The sequence below is a fragment of the Pseudoliparis swirei genome, chromosome 18, assembly GCF_029220125.1.
Source record: "Pseudoliparis swirei isolate HS2019 ecotype Mariana Trench chromosome 18, NWPU_hadal_v1, whole genome shotgun sequence".
NCBI lineage: Eukaryota > Metazoa > Chordata > Actinopteri > Perciformes > Liparidae > Pseudoliparis > Pseudoliparis swirei.
Window position 1 is genome coordinate 26,712,739 of NC_079405.1, and position 18,715 is coordinate 26,731,453.

The following is an 18,715-nucleotide window of genomic DNA, read 5'->3' on the forward strand; positions in this document are numbered from 1 at the left end:
CGAATGATATAAATGATCCTCTTTTTGTAGTTATACTAATAAAAAACTAGAACGGGCACTCGGTAGAGTGCATACCTTCGCATATCACAAGATTGGGCATTGGATTATGAACATGTTGGCATTAGTTGCATGCCAATTGGATAGAAATTGACCGCGCTATGGTAAAAAGAGGATTTTGACCTTTTCATGACCTTGACCTTTGACCCGATCAATCCCAAAATATAATCAAATGGTCCCCGGATAATAACCAATCATCCCACCAAATTTCATGTGATTCGGTTTAATACTTTTTGAGTTATGCGAGTAACACGCATACAAATAAATAAATAAATACACGGTGATCAAAACATAACCTTCCGCATTTTCAATGCGAAGACATTAACAAACTAGAACGGGCACTCGGTAGAGCGCATACATTCGCATATCACAAGATTGGATATTGAATTATGAAAATGTTGGCATTAGTTGCATGCCAATTGGATCGAAATTGACCGTGCTATGGTAAAAAGAAGATGTTGACCTTTTCATGACCTTGACCTTTGACCTGATTGATCCCAAAATCTAATCAAATGGTCCCCGGATAATAACCAAGTATCCCACCGAATTTCATGCGATTCGGTTTAATACTTTTTGAGTTATGCGAATAACACGCATACAAATAAATAAATAAATAAATAAATAAATACACGGCGATCAAAACATAACCTTCCGCATTTTCAATGCGAAGGTAATAAGACAACATTTCAATACAGGGGGCAATCCTTTATTTAGGAAAAATGGTCAGTAAAAAAAAGAAAGAGAAGAAGACAAATAAACATTCTTTCGCAACACTGATAACAAATCTCACATCTCATTTACAATCCAATCCATTACATCCTGTATTCACTCCAGGCACATAACAAAATAACTGCTATCAACACAACACACTGGCATACAAGTACACAATGCATCTCTCTTTAATCATCACCACACACACACAAAAAAGACACTGGAAAAACCACAAATTGCATCATCGCCATGGACTCGGAGCCGCTGAGGCTACTTGCTGAACGCGCTGGCTCCGGGAGCTTTGGCTTCGGCCGGCGCGCCGAGAGCCGTCTCCGTCCCCGACCTCACGCCGCTGAACACGGACGGAGCCACTTTGCCCATACGTTCTGCAGGGAAGGAGACACAGGAAACACCTTAAGGAAGCACGACTCCATCGCTCTGCCAGTCTCGTGTTTAGGGTGCAGCTCTTTCGACAACTTCTCGTGTCACTGCCTCTGGATTCCGTGGTGGAAATGTGTCACCGTGTCCTTCTGAATGTGACGATATCTTGACCTGGCACAGTCATGTAATTCATCTTATCATTGTTTAGGTTCTCTTGTCTCTCTGTCCCTCACTCTGTACCTTTCAGGGCCGCAGCCGGGGAACATCGCACATGCATCGAGACCTTTGGTGCCGGAGGGTGGGAGGGCAAACATTAAAAAAATGATGGTATGTGTATAAAACTATTTTTCTGGATCACACCTCCTGACCATTCAATTGAATTATTCCAAGTATCTGTTTAATACATGCTTAAAGACATGTGAAGTGTTTCATGTTATCTCTTTCAATCACTCCAAATTATCTCTCAAGAATAATTTAAAATAGCAAGTTTCAATTAGCAAGCTGCGGTCTATGAATGTTTGCTTTTTAATGTTGATTCTGAACACACACACACACACACACACACACACACACACACACACACACACACACACACACACACACACACACACACACACACACACATGGATGGGTAAAGTTTAAAGGGCAGCAGGGCTGTGAGCGTCTGTCACCTATAGCTGCAGATTTAATTGTGACTAAACCCAACAACAACAGGCATTACAGCATAAATCAAATGAAATGTAGTGACGTCATTTTAGTTGTTTAATACATTTAAGTAAGGTACATGTGCGCGTGCGCTAGAGCCAAACTGTCTGTCCAGGTCTTTCGCTTGAGCATTAGTAAATTTCACGAATGTTCACGTTACATATTTCTACATCCGGTTTCCTGTCGCAGGGTTAATAATTAGAAGCGTCAGCAACCGGAAGTGAGTTCAACGGGATGACGGATTAACTAACACTGCGGTTGGTTTCGTTAACATCAGCTCTTCTTCTTCTTCTTCTTCTTCTTCTTCTTCTTCTTCTTCTTCTTCTTCTTCTTCTTCTTCTTCTTCTTCTTCTTCTTCTTCTTCTTCTTCTTCTTCTTCTTCTTCTTCTTCTTCTTCTTCTTCTTCTTCTTCTTCTTCTTCTTCTTCTTCTTCTTCTTCTTCTTCTTCTTCTTCTTCTGCGCATCGTGAACCAGTCTTCCCTGGTGGTCTAGTGGTTAGGATTCGGCGCTCTCACCGCCGCGGCCCGGGTTCGATTCCCGGTCAGGGAACTCACTTTTTAACATGCAATAGAGTAAAATGTTATTAAACAAAAGGTTTTAACCCTTGTGTTGCCTTAGGGTCATTTTGACCCCAATCAATATTACACCCTCCCCCCGCTTTAGGATTAATTTGACCCCATTCAATGTTTAATGTCGGTGTTCTTTCGGTAGTCAACAAACAAACATAAAGTGCCTCACACTTAAACTTGGAAAACAATATTAATTCTAATAATTTTCTGGAGGTTTTAATTGCTGGCGTCAAATTGAACCCAAAGGGTAAAATATGTTAGTAAATATAAAGGTAACAGGAGGGTGAAACATTGAATCGGGTCAAAATGACCCAAAGGCGGGGGGAGGGTGTAATATTGATTCGGGTCAAAATGACCCTAAGGCAACACAAGGGTTAATCAATTTAGGGAACTAGATACTTTTAATCGATGTTTACAGTTATATTTATTCACCTCATTCTACCTCTTTTCTGTTTATGTAATCATTTCTGACATTCATTTATTAATTTGAATGATTATATCAAGACTGTGTTTCCTGGCTCCTCAATGGTGGAACGAGCTACTTGACACTTACTCATAGTATTACTTATGATATTACTTATGATATTATTTCTAGTATTACTCATGGTTTTACTTTTGATATTACTCATGGTATTACTTATAGTATTTATTACTTATGGTATTACTTCTAGTATTACTCATGGTATTACTTATGATATTACTCATGGTATATTACTTATGGTATTACTTATAGTATTACTCATGGTATAACTTATAGTTTTACTCATGGTATTACTTATGGTATAACTTATAGTATTACTCATGGTATAACTTATAGTATTACTCATGGTATATTACTTATGGTATTACTTATAGTATTACTCATGGTGTTTTTGTAATTTGGCTTTCTTGAAGAAATATAACTTTCTTGTTGCTTGTTGTTCTGACTTTGTACTCATGGTTGAATTCAACATTTCGTTTTGGATGAAGAAAACGTCAACTAAATGGCATTTAATGTAATGTATTTATTTCTTCTATTTCTACTTCTTGCTCTTTATTCCCGTCTGCCACGGTGTGACGTCCCCACGTCTCGCAGAGCAACGCTAACCAGAAGGCTCAACTCACCGCACTCTGCCATGACCTCATAGGTCTTACTCTTGACCTCGCCCTTCAGTCCCAGTTTACCGCGGGCTCCCTTCAGGTCCTCCACCTTCATCGGGGGACGCTTCTTCCTCTTCACCTCGGCCGGCTGGAGTGAACATTAAAACGACGGGGAGGTTTACGCACTGCGGTCAACTTCTGTGAATGTCAAGGTCACCTCGTGTGACCTCTAGCACTTACCTGTGACATGGTGGATGAAGAGTCGGGCGTATCGATTCCACAGACACCTCTTTTCCAGGAAGATAGCTTCACGGGTTGTTTCTCTAGTGTCTTTGTCTCCCAAGCAGGCTCGACTTTATATATAGTGCTGCTCCAGACCCCGAGGGTCAGTCCCCCCCCCCCCCTCCCTGTGTCTCCCTGTTGTCAGTGTGTATTATTAGGTGTGACGGCTGCAATGGGTCTCCCACCTTTTAACGATACGATTGCAGGCCAACAGCTGATCATTCAGAACACAACACAAGTGGCTGTTGGCCTCCCTGGCATCGATACCCTCTTTTTTTAATGTTGTTGTGGGACCAGCAGCTCCCTGGAGCTCCATAGCTACAACTTGATTCGTGCCAAAACTCTTTTTAACACGCGATATCCGACAAAATGAGCCGAGAAAACTCTCCATCTGTCTCGTGGGGGGTAAAAGAAAATGCACGAGGCAGGTTTACGGCGATGTATGTCGATTGCTGAGTGTGTTTCAGAAGAATAAGTAGCCTAAATATTAGTATTATCACATTATCATAACATAGCAGATGATAAATATGAACTTTAAGGGGTTAATTGTGGTGAAGATGTTGTTTTAAAGTTTAGGTTTCAAGGTTTTATTTGCCATTTGTGCCCCAACAGTCCAGACACATTGTAAATCTAGTGCAGGGCCAACAGTTTAAAAAAATAACACTCTAATAAGAAAGAAAACATATAAAATATAAAATAAAACACTGTACAGAAGGTACGAGAAAAAAAAGAAGGTGCGAGTACGTACAGTTTTGGATAGTTTTAAATTACAGATAGTAATATGTCACATATTGCATGTTTCGCTCTATTTATGCTATATTACGTCATTCTCTTTTCATAACTTTGACTTGTGTATGTGTTTATATGTTATGTAATGAGTCATTTTCTCCATCGTGATGGACTCTGGGCGACGCAGTGAGAGATCTGTTCAAGTCTAACATCGCGGTCCCAGGAGTCTTTCAATCTGACAGCGTTGATGTCGACACACTGACGCACATTCAAAAAAAAGACACACAATTTAAAAAAAGTGTGTGATTATTCCTCGTGAATCTTGCCCAAGTTGCCGTGACAGCATGTGCCACACAAAAAAGAACACAGTGACACACGGGGCGTTCAGTTGTGATACCAGATGCCGTGATATAATTCTGGAGTGATAACACATGGTGTGTGTGTGTGTGTGTGTGTTAACTGAAGCTGATGAGGCAGGATGTAATGTATTTTTAAGAGCTTCTGATTGGACAATGACGCCTGACGCTCAACGTGTGTCTCCATGGAGCCGTTTGTCAGAAGTTACCAGCCGGATTTATTTTTGGACATGGAGTCATTCATGTGATGTGTGTGTGTGTGTGTGTGTGTGTGAAAGCGCTGCCTCGACTGGCACACAATTAACTGCGCCCACTCTTTCCTGCATTATTAGATTTTTCTTGTGTGAACCAACAAGGGAATCATCTCTAACTACAGCACACGACCACGTCGTATGAATTATTAGTGAGAAGTACGACAGTGTTTCACATTCTTTATTGGAAAAGCATTTAGAATGATAACTTACCCCCCGCCCCCACCCACTGTCATCAGCTGAGCTAAATACTTAAAGCCCTCTTTGTTACCACGACTGCTTCACTTTCCTCCTTTTAAAACGTTCGTGTCATTTATTCCCTGCCAACACGCCAGCAACATCAACATGAAATCATCATCATCATCACCGCCACCGAGCTCGCCAGTGTGTCACCCCCCCCCCCCTCACTTTAAAGAGGAAGTCACACCGACGACGGCGCACACTTGAACACATGCATCCAGCGCACACGCCAGTACATGCAGGTATATATACACACTGGCGTGCACACACACACACACACACAAACGTACACACTTACACACACATATACACTTTCTCCCGACTGTCTGGTCCACAGTCACGTAACAGTTTTGAGGTCTTTGCGTGTCACATTCGTCACATCAGAGCCAGCTGAATGACTGAACATCTGGAGCTCCGGTTAAAAAACAGTCCAGAAAATATGTGGATCAAACCCAAAAAAATTCAGAAAAAGAAAAAGAAAACCACCTGCTGGTCATTTCATTCAGGCACATTAGAGACCAAAAAAAACACAAAAAAAATAATACAAATCCCACAAACGCCAACGGGAAGGTGAACGCTGTGTACATTGTGCAAGAGATGGTTCCCATGTCTACTCTCCTTGTTGGCGTTCAGGAATAAAGAACACTTTGGGAACAAGCGTCGTCACCTTTTTGGCCCAAAAACAAAACCCCCCAAAAAACCTGACAACTTGAAATGAGACACGAGAAAGAAACACACAATCAGGGCACATCAGGACAACGGTCACAGGCCAACGGAGACATGCGGAGGTCGACATCGGGGGGGGGGGGCGGGACGACGCGGCGTAGAACGCCGGGAGAGGACGGGAGATTAAAAAAAACGGAAAGGTCGCGACGAGCTCGGCACGAGGAACGGCACACGTGAGATACGGAGGAGACACGCGTGCGGCCGGAAAGTGTTCGGACAGGGATGCTCATCTCAGTTCGAGGTGTGTGTCTCTCACACACACACACACACACACATCGATATGGGGATACAAAAGGACAACGTCTAAAAGGGGTCCGCATGGAGGATACGATCCTGCACGTCAGACACATGTAACAAACCCCATTGAACAGTTTTGTTTGCATGATGTGCGGGTCCGTTGTGTGCCCCCACCCCCCACACACACACACACACACACACTGCCACCAGTGTCCACCAAACAGTATGCGACCAGTGTTAAGGTTTTCCTATCATGCATACATGAAGTCTCTCCCCCTTCTTTTAGAACACAACACTCATCCAAGGAGTTGCGACAGTGATCCGATGTACCTGGTTAACCGTAAAAATATCTCCCAGTGCGCGTTCGGTATATTCCCCCAGTTGGGATGCCGGAGTCCTCCAGGAGTCGACAGTAAAAGGACCGCAGCCCTCTCCTGCCGTCAGATGTCTGATTGGACCCCCCCCCCCTTCAGGCTGACGCTGATATCTGTGGAGGTGGAACAGCTGCGAGGGGAACAGCTGCCGGAGGAGATCCCGCTCGGAGCGGATCAGCGAGGCACGCGGGGGTCAAACGGGGTCAAACGGGGATCCCCATGCGGAGCTTCTTCTTCTTCAGCGTCTTCATTCCGGTGAGCCGCCGGACGTCGTCTTCGTCGGACTCGTCCATTTCGTCATCGGCCGAGAAAAGGATCTGCAGAACGTGAGAGAGAGAAACGGATCAATTAGAATGATCAGATGCTTATAATTAGCGGATTGTGTCCACTTGCACTGAGGATACAGACGTGACTTTTCTGTGATTAAGAATGGGGGATGTTTAGTATTTCAGTGCCATGAAGTCGAGGCGCTCAGAAACCGATTAGAAAAGTAATGATAAAATCAAAAAAGCAGAGTTTCCCTCTTTTGCAGCGGGAGAATCACACGTCCACAGTGTGGATATATATATATCCTGGATATTGATTATTTTGAAAATACACACACACACACACACACACACACAGGACAGTCAATGCTGCCATGTGTGCCGCTGTCTCCTTCCTCAATCTGAAATATACTTTAAAAAATTGAAAACATCTGATGCAATATCCTGCTTCAATCCATATTTCTTGGCGTTCAGCCTCTCAAAAGCAACATTTACGTCTGCCATCGCACACCCACACACACACAAAGACACACAGACACACACACACACAAAAACACACACACACACACACCCACACAGGAGAGGCTCGCCCATTACGAACACTCTATTTAGGCTTTATTCAAAAACCTCAATAAAAGCTTTGAATGTAAAAAGAAAAGAAGACATTTGGCATGCATTCAGTCGTCTCTTGATGAATGAGTCATGTTCTTATCTCCATGACAGAAGCAAATGATACGTTTCACCCAAAAAAAAAAAAAGAGCAAAAGATCCGAGCTAGCCAGGAGTCGAACCTAGAATCTTCTGATCCGTAGTCAGACGCGTTATCCATTGCGCCACTAGCCCGCTGGAGACACACCCTCTAGTGCACCCTCTAGTGGGAGGCAAAAACATCTGTTTCCTCGCGCCCATCCCCCCCTCAGCTCGCGCTCTGCTGAACGCATGCGGCCCCGGGCTCGTGAAGCAGCTCGTGAAGCTTTTGTTTGCTTTGACAATTCAGAGGTTAGAAAGCCTCGTGAAGCAGGCCTGAAAAGGTACTGACGTTCAACCCAATGACAAGAAATGCAACTAGCATTCACAACACAGAGACCCCCGTGTTGCACAACGACCCCAATTCACAATGATCAGCCGTTAAGAAAGCAACGTTGCGAAATTAAACACAATGGTGTCAAAAGTTATTCAAAAAACAGCTGCCATCCTGATTTATAGTCTGACCCCGGGTAGGAAATTTACTTATTTTTAAGGGGGCAATTTTTGCCCCAACTGACTGAAATCCAGAGGCATTTAAAAAGAAATTAGGGGCACTTTTTTTAAATTGTAAAATAACATTTAGTCTTTGTTCAAAAATAATAAATAGATATATTTAGGCTTACATTATATGAGCAATTGTTATAAAAAATGCAATAATAAGACTATTAGGCAGTAGTCTACAGATTCAAAGTGTTTGAATCCAATGTTATTCTTATTTCTTTGTGGTTATTTATTGTAATTTTAACAATTATTACTTATTTCTTTGTTTTTTTCAAATTCAAAATTCTTGATTTTTGTGTGTGTGTACCTACCTAGTACAGGCAATACAGATAGGACACACACAACAAAGAAAAAGAAAAAAAGTTCAATTAAATTATCATCATTATTAGAGGAAATTATGGGGGCATTTGTTGCCCCTCTCCTAGTGATATCAGGGGCAACATTATATTTCTTAGGGTCAGTTTTGCCCTTTGCCCTCGTGTATTTCCGACACTGGTCTGCAGCCAAACCTGCACGCCCGATTACTTCCTCTCGACGTCCGTCTGATCTTCACTTCTCATCTCTGGCTCGTCGTCCGACCACACAGAGAACAATATCACCGTGTAACAGCCGTTAAAAAGAGAAGTGAAGCGTGTTTGGGTTGTAAATCAACACAACTTTACGAGCTGCTGCCAACTCACACAAGCAGGACGTCACTGGTTCGATTTGTATTCGTTGTGTTGGTCATTACAGTAAACTACTGACTACTACGTGTGATACGAGGGTCCGACTTCAGTCAGTGCCTCATTTAAAGTGCCTCATCTTTTCAAGTTAATATTATTGATGACAGCTTCAGTCCGTGGTCGCGGTCCAGCGAAGGCCCTCACAGCTCCTTGGTGATACGCTGCTTGTGATTCTGTGCTCGAGGCAGGGTTCAATTCCCGGCCAGGGAACAAGTCTTCTTGTCTTTAAAAAGGGCTTCACAGCTACTTGTACACATGAAATCAGCAGTCTGATCTTTACTTTAGCCTTCTGGTCTCACGAGTAGACCAAAAAAATAGCTCAATTGCAACGATAAAATGAGAGGAATGTAGTGCCACAGCTTGATATGAGCAACAGTGACCGGAGCTTACAGCTATAATGAATGATTGGATGAACTCATCAGTGTAATTTGATCCGTGGGCGTGTCCTTCCACCTTCATCCGTTGTTGGTGATGACCCTTGGGTGCTGGTCTTCTTTTGAGATGTCACAAAGGGTCACAGGAACACTTAACACTTCTAAAGGCACCTCAATCGACTCAAAGGTCAAAGGTCAGAGAGTACACAATGCCCCCAGAACCCTGGTAGTCTGGTGGTCTATGTGTCAGAAACAGACTCCACTTTCACTATGTCGCCTAAACATGACACGATGTGTCATTATGATTACAATAAACAAAATAAAATGTTTATTGTCGCTCATATTTCTCAACATAAATTCCATTTATATTCGTAAAAATAATGATAAATCAGAGCAAGAGAAGCATTGTGTTTGTTTTCATGGACGGCTAAATGGTGCTACACTTTAAATGCCACTTAAAGATACTTACGGGTCATTTCACTCAGTTAGGAACCTTCATAAGTAACAAATACTTTTTTTGTGAGAACATCAAGGGGAGATGTTGAAATGGCAGACCGGAGTCATGACTTCATGCGGTGGTGGGCGGATGAACGGTCGGTAATGTGTCTCGAGGGGGGCTCTGCGTTGGGCTCATCGGCTTTACAAGCGTATAAAAAAAATAACTGGGAAACGATGAACACGTTCCTCTTCCAGGGGGAGAGAGTGCAGAATAATTAGTACCGAGCTCGTTGGTCCATAACAGAGAGCCAACCAGTACCAAGACAAGTCAAAAAACAATTGCCCTTTAAAGGTCAATTCTGTTTGATATATCTATATTTATAAATGTATGTATATATAAATAATCAGATATATACATATATTTATAAATATATGTACATATAATTATATATATGTATATATACAATTAGATATATATATTTATATATATATATTTATAAATATATATATATATAATTATATATACATACATTTATAAATATATATATGTACAAATATGTATACATTTATATATATGTATATTTATAAATATATGTATATATAATTATATACATACATATAAATATATTTATATATATATTTGTATATTTATAAATGTATGTATATATATATATTTATAAATATATATATGATTATAAATATATAAATATATTCATATATATAAATATAAATATATACATATATAACTATATACATATATTTCTTAATGTGTATATATTTATAAATATATATATATGTATACATATACATACATATATTTATAAATATGTACATATATTTATAAATATATCTATATCTATATGTATTGTATTATTAATGTAAACCGACAGTGTTTAGCGGTGATCTTCCTCCTCCCTCAGGTGAGACTCACCTCTGACTCGGAGTCGTCGTGGGACAGCGCTCGTCTGTAGCGCACCTTGCTGTTCCCCCGGGAGTCCTCCTCCCTCTCTTCCAGCTTCGCTTTCGTCTTGTGCTTCTTCATGAGGAAATTATCCACCACCCAGAACATGAGAGCCTGAAGGAAACACAGGTAAACAACTGTGGTGAATGATGACACACGTACACACACGCACAAACACACACAAACACACGCACACACACACACAGTCAGACACACACACACACAAAATAACAGCAGACTTACGTTGACGAAGAACGGCACAATGAGCATGACGATGGCCAGTTCCAGTTCAGGGTTCGCTATGGGGTTGAGGAGAGCCAGCTGCGACACACACACGCACACACACATACACACATACACACATACACGCACATACACACACAGGCATAAGCATACACAGCACTACAAGCCTCCGACTAAAGGTTCAAAGCTAAAACGTCAAATCTGCCCGAAACAACCAAACATCATCATCATAATCTGTTTTTTACCAAACAGATCTGTTGATGGAATTATGAAGGTTTTAAAAGTTTCAACCACGTGTTTTAAATGTCAAGAGTCTCATGAAGTTACATTCTGATGACTAGAGAATAACATGTCTTGTAATGAGGTCGACCTTTGACCTTTTACAAATAGAAAAAAACGAAATGCCTAGCAGGCGACCAAAACATTTCTTCCTGCATGTGAAGATGGCCGGCGCTGATTAGGATGTATTGTAGAGTTAAAAACAATCACACGTATAGTTATTGGTGTTTCTACACAACGCGAGTGGTGAATGTCACGGAGCTTCAGCGGGGTTCGATTCCCAGTCAGGGAACTCCCAATTATGTCTTTCTCAATTCTCATGTCACATCCAGAACTCGCACAGGTAGCGTCTGAGAAGCACACGCGTGTAGAGATGCACATTCCTGTTTCACACTGTAGTGAATATGGATGTAAATGATGCCCCCCAAAAAAAAGTACAATTCCTGCAGGTTTCCATATATTGACGATGTGGCGTGACTGTGAAGGTTAAGTACCACCGCACAGAACTACAGGAAAGGAACTCCTGGTCACTTTTATACACTTTTGACTCAACATCAATGAGCATACTTAAGAGTATTTAGAAAAGCACTCAACCGCTCACAATAAGGATAATCGAAAACCTACCAAATATTTAATATATATATACAGATAACAGGACAAAACATGAGAGCTGACAGAGTAACATAGTCCTGATAACAGTGGAAATGAAGGGTATTTATCCTTGACACATCCTGCTGATGGGGTGAATAATAAAATAACAATGAAAACAAAAAAAATCATCACGACATTACCGGGCGACTCGTTTATTCAAATCAATTCAAGTGTTTTTTTCTGACCTTCTTCCACTGTGGGATGAGGAGGACCAGCATGATGAGGACTTTCTCAAACACCATGATGAGGATGTAGAGGATACACTGGCCCAGCCACGCTGTGCACTGCACTGGCTCTCCTGCACACACACACACACACACACACACACCACACATTTTAGTTTTAGTTTAGTTATTGGACATAAACACACATACATGAAACACAAGGTCACACACACACAAATATCACACACACAGTCACACACTTATTTCCGTTGTGGTCCTTGGTCACACACACACACACACACACACACACACACACACACACAGCAATACAGTAATACACATAATACTACATTGACATACAAGTTTAATCATGGACTTTTCTAGAGCCATTTCCTAACGCCCCCTGAAAACTATTTGGGTTCAGGCATTGTTTAATGGCCAAAGGCACTATTCCACTCTCTTGAGCTTGTGAGCAAATGTGTGCTCCCATCATCCTGATCTACCTTGGTGGATGCAGGTTGGTTCTAGTCGTTCGTGTGTTCTTCCTGTGCACTTCCACTAGGAAAATAAATATATAGATATTTATTTGGGGGGGCCCTATTGTATTTTTGCACCGCACTGCCTAGCCTGAGCCACTTGCTCTGGCCTCAACTGGAAGCCAGTTAAGTTCCTTAAAAGTGGCTTCTCCCAACATGATCTCACAACGAGTCCCATCACAACTCTTACACCTGCTTTTTTTTTTGATGAAACTTGCACCCAAACATACACTAGCATAATCAAAATGACACTGCACCAGGCTGTTAGCCAGTAGTTTAAGACTTTCTGTCACAATTGGCTTTCTCTTTAAAAAAAACGGGCATTTACTTTTACCCCCCTGTCCTGGCATTCCTCCCCCCCACCCCCCCCCTCCAAAACTCAACCAGGTACTTCTACTTTGTTGTTTTTGTTTTATGACCTATGACCTAATGACTAAATCCACCTCCAGCCGTAAAGCCTTCTCTATCTAGCAAAACAAAATATACTCAGATGTTTCAGTTTAAAGTGAGTGATAGTCTACTAATCTTGCCAGCTACTCTCTAATCTTCTTCTCCGTATTCAACTCTTTATGCGAGATAACTCAGGTTGTTGAGATAGATGCAGTCCTAAAACACTTCCTTGCGGCACCCGATCAATTTATCTGGCATCCCGACATAGAGCCATTGACCTCTACTTTCTGGTCCCTGTGCCTCAGATATGAAATCCCACCCACCACAGATATTCATCGACAGAGAGCTCCTTCATCTTACAAATAGAATATGGTTTGGTTTACAAAGGCCTGTGATCTAATAAGACCATTCCACAGTTTTCATCATCCATCTCCTTTCTAATAAAAAATGAATAAGATTTCCTAAACCCTGATGAAACTTTTGTAAAAAAGGCTTTCTACCTACATATTCTTCATTGCTGCTACCACCTTTTTTAAAATCTTGATAAAAAAACTCAAAAAAATGGACACCTAATTACCTTGCTCGGATCCTACTCCCTTTTTTTGTACTGGAATAATCTTTGCGTGTTTGGTTGTGCTACTTGCAACAATGCAAGTGCCAAGGAGAGGTTAATTAAGGGAAACACAGGGAAAGTTCACCCAGGCACCTTAAAAAACGAGCAGGAATGTTGTCTAGGCCGTGCTTTTAGTTGCAGCAACCTGAGCAACAACTGACCATGGCAACCTTCACCTTCCTTGGACATGGCAACCAGCCTGTGCAAACCCTTAGGCTGAATAAAACCTCTCTCTCAACTCCCTCATATACTACAGAGGTATGTTAAAATAAAGTACCTTTGCTTTGTTAAAATCAATCTTGCATTGATATCCAAGCCAATATTGGGCTTGCTGTGTTGGCCTTTTCCCCACATCCCAAGTCTTTCAGACTTTCCATAGCTTCTTTTGCTCATTTTGTTATCCTTTATTTCATAGTAGTTAGTTTTTTTTTTTTTTCCTTCTCTTTCTCTTTCTGCTTTTTTTTTAGCAGCATTTACTCTTCAATCATGATTTCTCATGAGATTTTCGGGCCTCCTCCTCTTTTTTATTCCTTTTATTTAAATATTTAAATATAAGCCACGGCTTTGACTCTAACTTGTTTATATATTTATATGGAATATTCTATATCACTACTAAATAATTTTAAAAATTTAACAGATCCCATGCACTATCAACAGAATCATTTCAACACTGAAGACCAAGCAATTTTTCCTAGCTTCCTCTCTCTGTGTCCACACAGTAGTTCTTCTAGATCTTGATTTTTTGATTTTTTTTTAAAAATGAAAAAGTTATGGACCTTTCCTGGTATGAAATGTGTGATGGTCACAAATATCCTATAATATCACCACACCATGATATGATATTATATATTTCTGACAACATATAATAGATCGATGTATTGTTTTTTTTCGCTTGGCTTAGTAGGTTAGGGTTCATTACCAGCTAAAAAAAAACAAAAAAAAAAAAAAAAAAAAGAAAACAATGTTTGACAGCAGCCCCTTGTTATCACTATCACTATTGAAATCTCCCATATTTTTATTTTTTTTTTTGTTTTTTCATCAGTTAATTTTTTCATTTTTTTTCACAAAAGTACTTTGATCAGGCGGTCTGTAACATACATGTTGTTGGAGTTCATTCTGCTGAGCGCAGCTCTCTACTGCCCCCCTCTGGGCTTCGCAGGAAAATGCAGGAGCTCACACACACATGGATTCCTCACCGTATTCACCAAAACGCAAAGAGTCCCACTGCTTCCACTCTACAATCGCACTGACGGCCCTCACCCCGGCGTAGATCAGCAACATGCCCAGAGAGGCGTCCAACAGAAAGTTAATGAGGTATCTGGGAGAGACAGAGGAGGGAATCGACCGTCAGAGCTTAACGACGACTAATCTAAAATAACGTTCATTTTAACACGGTTAAAATACAGAGTCGACTCACAGAGAGCAAGGATCCTCCTCTGTGAGATCTGACAGGTAGACATTAGCAAAGTGGATGAACAGCATCCCGATGGCCTGTTTGGAGGTGTCCAGGAACCTGCAGGGAGCCAGCACAGTTCATATCGCTTCAGAGGCCCTCCGGTGGCATCCATTGGATGCCTTTGCATGGAAATGAATGCAAGTCGACTCAGACTTACCAGATCCTCCAGGGTCTGCGCTCATGTTTCGGCTCCCTGAAGCGTTTCACTGCGGAGGAAAGAGTGCGACAACAATGTTGGCGAAGTTTTAATACGAACGGAATATATTTAGTTTTTTTATTTAACCGAGTTACGGCCCTCAGGCGAGCCGTTATAGTCCAAGGAGCGTATTGTTTTATTATAGGGGGCCTATCTGTCAACCCTACGTGGAACTGAATGACATCTATTTGAGTTAGAGGGAGACAGACGGAACAATACAGGCCAGTGGCAACATGCCGTTGGTCACAGAGGAAGCAGAACTAGTGGCCCGGAGATAGAATTCAAACACACGGCTAAAAGTTATTAATAGGTTCCCTGTATTTTCAGTTCAAGGCTAAGTTTACAGGAAACAGAGACATGTTTCTTTCAAAGATGGCAACAAGTGGAGTCAAGTCATAAAAACGGGAGTAATAACAAAGGCAAAGATTGGGCTGTTTGTCCAGAGATAGCAATCAGAGATAGCAACTTTAATTAAACCCTTTGTGTAAAAGGAGAAATAAGGATTTAAAGCAAGAAGACTCATCATTGAAATAAATAATTTGGGGGCACTTTTTGAAACTTGTGTAAATTAACATTTAACCGTTGTTCAAAAACAATAAATATACGTATTTAGGCTTACAGTATATGAGCAATAATAAAATACAAATAAATATACACTTTTATTAATCCCCAAGGGGAAATTAGTTCTCTGCATTTAACCCATCCTTAGTTATTAAGGAGCAGTGGGCTGCGGTGAGGCGCCCGGGAAGCAACTGGGGGTTCAGTGCCTTGCTCAAGGACACTTCGACTTGCAGCTAATGGGGAGAGCGGGGATCGAACCCACAACCCTGCGGTTGCAGGACAGCCCTCTTACCCCACTGAGCTAAAGCCGCCCCCAAGGCAGCAGTTTACAGATTAAGAACAAAAACAAAACACTATTAAATTATCGAAATTATGGGGGCATTTTTTGCCCCTCCTCGTGATATCAGGGGCAAAATTACATTTCTTAGGGTCAGTTGTGCCCTTTGCCCTCGTGTATTTCTGACGCTGGGTCCAACACAATAGCGGCTTGTTTTTCACGACACCACCATCTCCCCTTTTATCTCCCACCAAGCAGCATAATGAGAGGCGGCCTTCCCTGCGTTATGACATCATCCATTTACTAACATCAGACGCGTCATCATTAGAGCATCAATGTTCAGAGTATTATTACCGGACCTTCTACACAAGCCCCAGGAGAACAATCTACCCTCTCAAGAATAAAAGCTGCACTCTCGCCCAACCAATTACCCGAGAATGTCCGTGTTTCCGTGCAGGCAAGCTATACACAGCGAGCTGTGACCTCATGTTCTGATATGAGCACCAGTATGACTTCAGACTAAACACCATGTGTGCAGCTGGGTGTGATGTGAATGGAGGCCGAGGCCTCCTCCAGAGTGCAATGCTGGACATTCCTCTCAGCTGTGGAGCTGCTGGGACATGAGGTCACACAAGCCGGATCTCACCCAGGCTTGAGAGTCCCGAGTCAGACTTTTTAATTCCACGCAAAAGTTTCCCCTCTCTTTTCAAAATTGTAAACGTGCGAGTTGGAAATCAAATGAGTGCAGACTCACCAGTTCTTCCGTAACTGGGACACACATGAGGTCACACAGCTGTCGAGGCTGTGCAGACACAAGCCCGATCTAAGCCAGGCTTAAGAGTCCCGAGTCCAATGTTTCCCCTCTCTATCAACATTTTAAAGTTTGAGTTGGAAACCAATGTGTGCAGTCACAAGTTCACGGTGGAGCAGCAGGTAATGTGTCTTAAGTTGTCATTTTATATTTACAATGGGACTGTTTTTGTGTCTGCAAGTGTGCACAATCTAATTGGAACTGCAGGCCCATAACACACTTTAAGAAAGCTGGTGATTTATTTATTTTTTACAAAGTAAACTGACAGCATCCTGCAAAAAAACAAACCTATTTCTGTGAGAACAACTCTCATTTAACCTGAGAGACCCTGAATGCATTCCTATTCGGTGTAGAGAGGACGCATCTCTTATTAAAACCACAGCAAACAACTTCAACAACACACACAGTCTCGAGAACTTAGCTGGAAAAGACACACGTCTGTCTGTCGTGTTATTGGTGCCCTTCTCTTGCACGAGCCCCACAGCTGATATCAATATCCACTTTGATTACCCGAGTGATGCTATTGGATAATTGCGCGGTCACGTCTGATGTCTGACCCCCCCCCCCCCCCCCATGTGGTGCCATACTCACACATCAGCGTGCTGAATGCCATCATAGCCAGAAGCCCTTGCAGAAATATCCCGAACGAGTCCATCAAGGCGCCGTTCTCGCAGCCCCGGTTATCGGTACCGGGCGTCGGAGAGGCGGACACCGATGTGTTGGTGACGGGTAACCCCGGACCTGCCAGTGCCACGTCTCCGAGCGGGGACAGCACGTTACTGACACCAGCCATGAAGACAGAGGAGCTGGGCGAAAGTCGAGAGCGGGGTATTTTTTCGGACTCGTGGGCGTGTGCGCGCTTTTCCCCGGTGGTACTTTCCGGTGTTGGGTCAGCTAATCGATACGTTGAGCCGGACAGTCTTCGGGGAAAGGTGGTGGCGTCCTCTCGCTTCCCAGCGGCGCACACTCATTCTCCTGCTTCACGCAGTCATGGTGGTTGTTTTTATTCTTTTAGTGAAACCAAAAAAATGTTACTAGAAGTTCCGATAACCGAGAGTCTGCGACGTTAAATCGCGAACTTGTAATCTCCGCGCCGCCGTGAACGCATCGTCTAAGCTAACGCTGGTACCGGAGACTCCGCAGAAACGTGTCATGTAGCTACTTTAAAAAGACGCAAACGAGGCTGTCGCTTGGTTTAAAATGTGCCGCACAGTGCAGGTGAACTAGAAGAGGAACACTGGAGAGACAGACGTTCACAGAGCCGCAGAAAGCCGCTCCATCGGCTGCCGCTCGCGCTGCTGTTCTAAGCTAGCGCCGAGCTAAAGACGCCGAGCGAGCGGACGCATTTTACTCCCGGGCGCTAACAAAATAGACTCTGTTGCGCCGGTTCATTGTTACTTTACCGCGAGGAAAAAAACAGCTGCTCTGAATATGTATGTTTTTATATTTAAAAAGGAATTATTGCAGGTCACGGCTCGCTTGCGTCCAGCTGCTTCCCTGCCCGGCAGAGCCCACTCATGTTGACAGACGTCGAGTCACGTGACCTGCGTAACCACGAACTGCATGATGGAAAATGTATGACAAACTCCACTGGACCAAAAATGTAAACGCCTTATTGGAAAATGATGTCGGAGCTTTCCCTAATACTCGCGTTTGTTTATAGTTGTGTGTATATATATATATACATTAATATGTATATAAAATAACGATCCTTTAATGTGTATTTATAATTGTGTATGTGTAATTTATATATTTAAACCTTTATAGGTATACATATGTTTATACATTTATAAATGTGTATCCTTCATGTATGTGCTGCAAATGTTTGCCA

The 18,715-nt window shown here is 42.2% G+C and overlaps 2 protein-coding genes and 2 non-coding genes across 4 annotated transcripts; 1 reads left to right on the plus strand and 3 right to left on the minus strand.

The window, feature by feature from the left end:
• Positions 1–747: 747 nt before the first annotated feature.
• mustn1b (musculoskeletal, embryonic nuclear protein 1b) lies at positions 748–3,853 on the minus strand. The gene is made up of 3 exons (XM_056436571.1): positions 3,744–3,853; positions 3,528–3,651; positions 748–1,154 (listed from the first exon to the last, which is right to left on the minus strand). Exons 1-3 carry the CDS (start codon positions 3,750–3,752, stop codon positions 1,039–1,041), a joined length of 249 nt encoding a protein of 82 aa, XP_056292546.1. The 5' UTR covers positions 3,753–3,853; the 3' UTR covers positions 748–1,038.
• trnae-cuc (transfer RNA glutamic acid (anticodon CUC)) lies at positions 2,332–2,403 on the plus strand. The gene has a single exon. It is a non-coding gene; the product is annotated as a tRNA-Glu (tRNA).
• A 1,453-nt stretch (positions 3,854–5,306) lies between the features above and the next one.
• stimate (STIM activating enhance) lies at positions 5,307–18,588 on the minus strand. Its single transcript, XM_056436570.1, has 8 exons — positions 17,476–18,588; positions 15,197–15,245; positions 15,001–15,096; positions 14,780–14,901; positions 12,066–12,178; positions 10,951–11,028; positions 10,678–10,821; positions 5,307–7,015 (listed from the first exon to the last, which is right to left on the minus strand). The coding sequence occupies exons 1-8, from the start codon at positions 17,675–17,677 to the stop codon at positions 6,902–6,904; spliced, it is 918 nt and encodes a 305-aa protein (XP_056292545.1). The 5' UTR covers positions 17,678–18,588; the 3' UTR covers positions 5,307–6,901.
• trnar-acg (transfer RNA arginine (anticodon ACG)) lies at positions 7,735–7,807 on the minus strand. The gene has a single exon. It is a non-coding gene; the product is annotated as a tRNA-Arg (tRNA).
• Positions 18,589–18,715: the final 127 nt, after the last annotated feature.

Excerpts from the sequence above, each read along its gene's own strand:
- mustn1b (XM_056436571.1), bottom strand. Across the intron at positions 1,155-3,527 it reads TGAGGTCATGGCAGAGTGCG|AACGTATGGGCAAAGTGGCT; the intron begins GTGAGTTGAGCC and ends CCTTCCCTGCAG.
- stimate (XM_056436570.1), bottom strand. The coding sequence starts at position 17,677 with ATGGCTGGTGTCAGTAACGTGCTGTCCCCGCTCGGAGACGTGGCACTG. Across the intron at positions 12,179-14,779 it reads TTTGCGTTTTGGTGAATACG|GAGAGCCAGTGCAGTGCACA; the intron begins GTGAGGAATCCA and ends GTGTGTGTGCAG. Across the intron at positions 7,016-10,677 it reads ACGACGACTCCGAGTCAGAG|ATCCTTTTCTCGGCCGATGA; the intron begins GTGAGTCTCACC and ends CACGTTCTGCAG.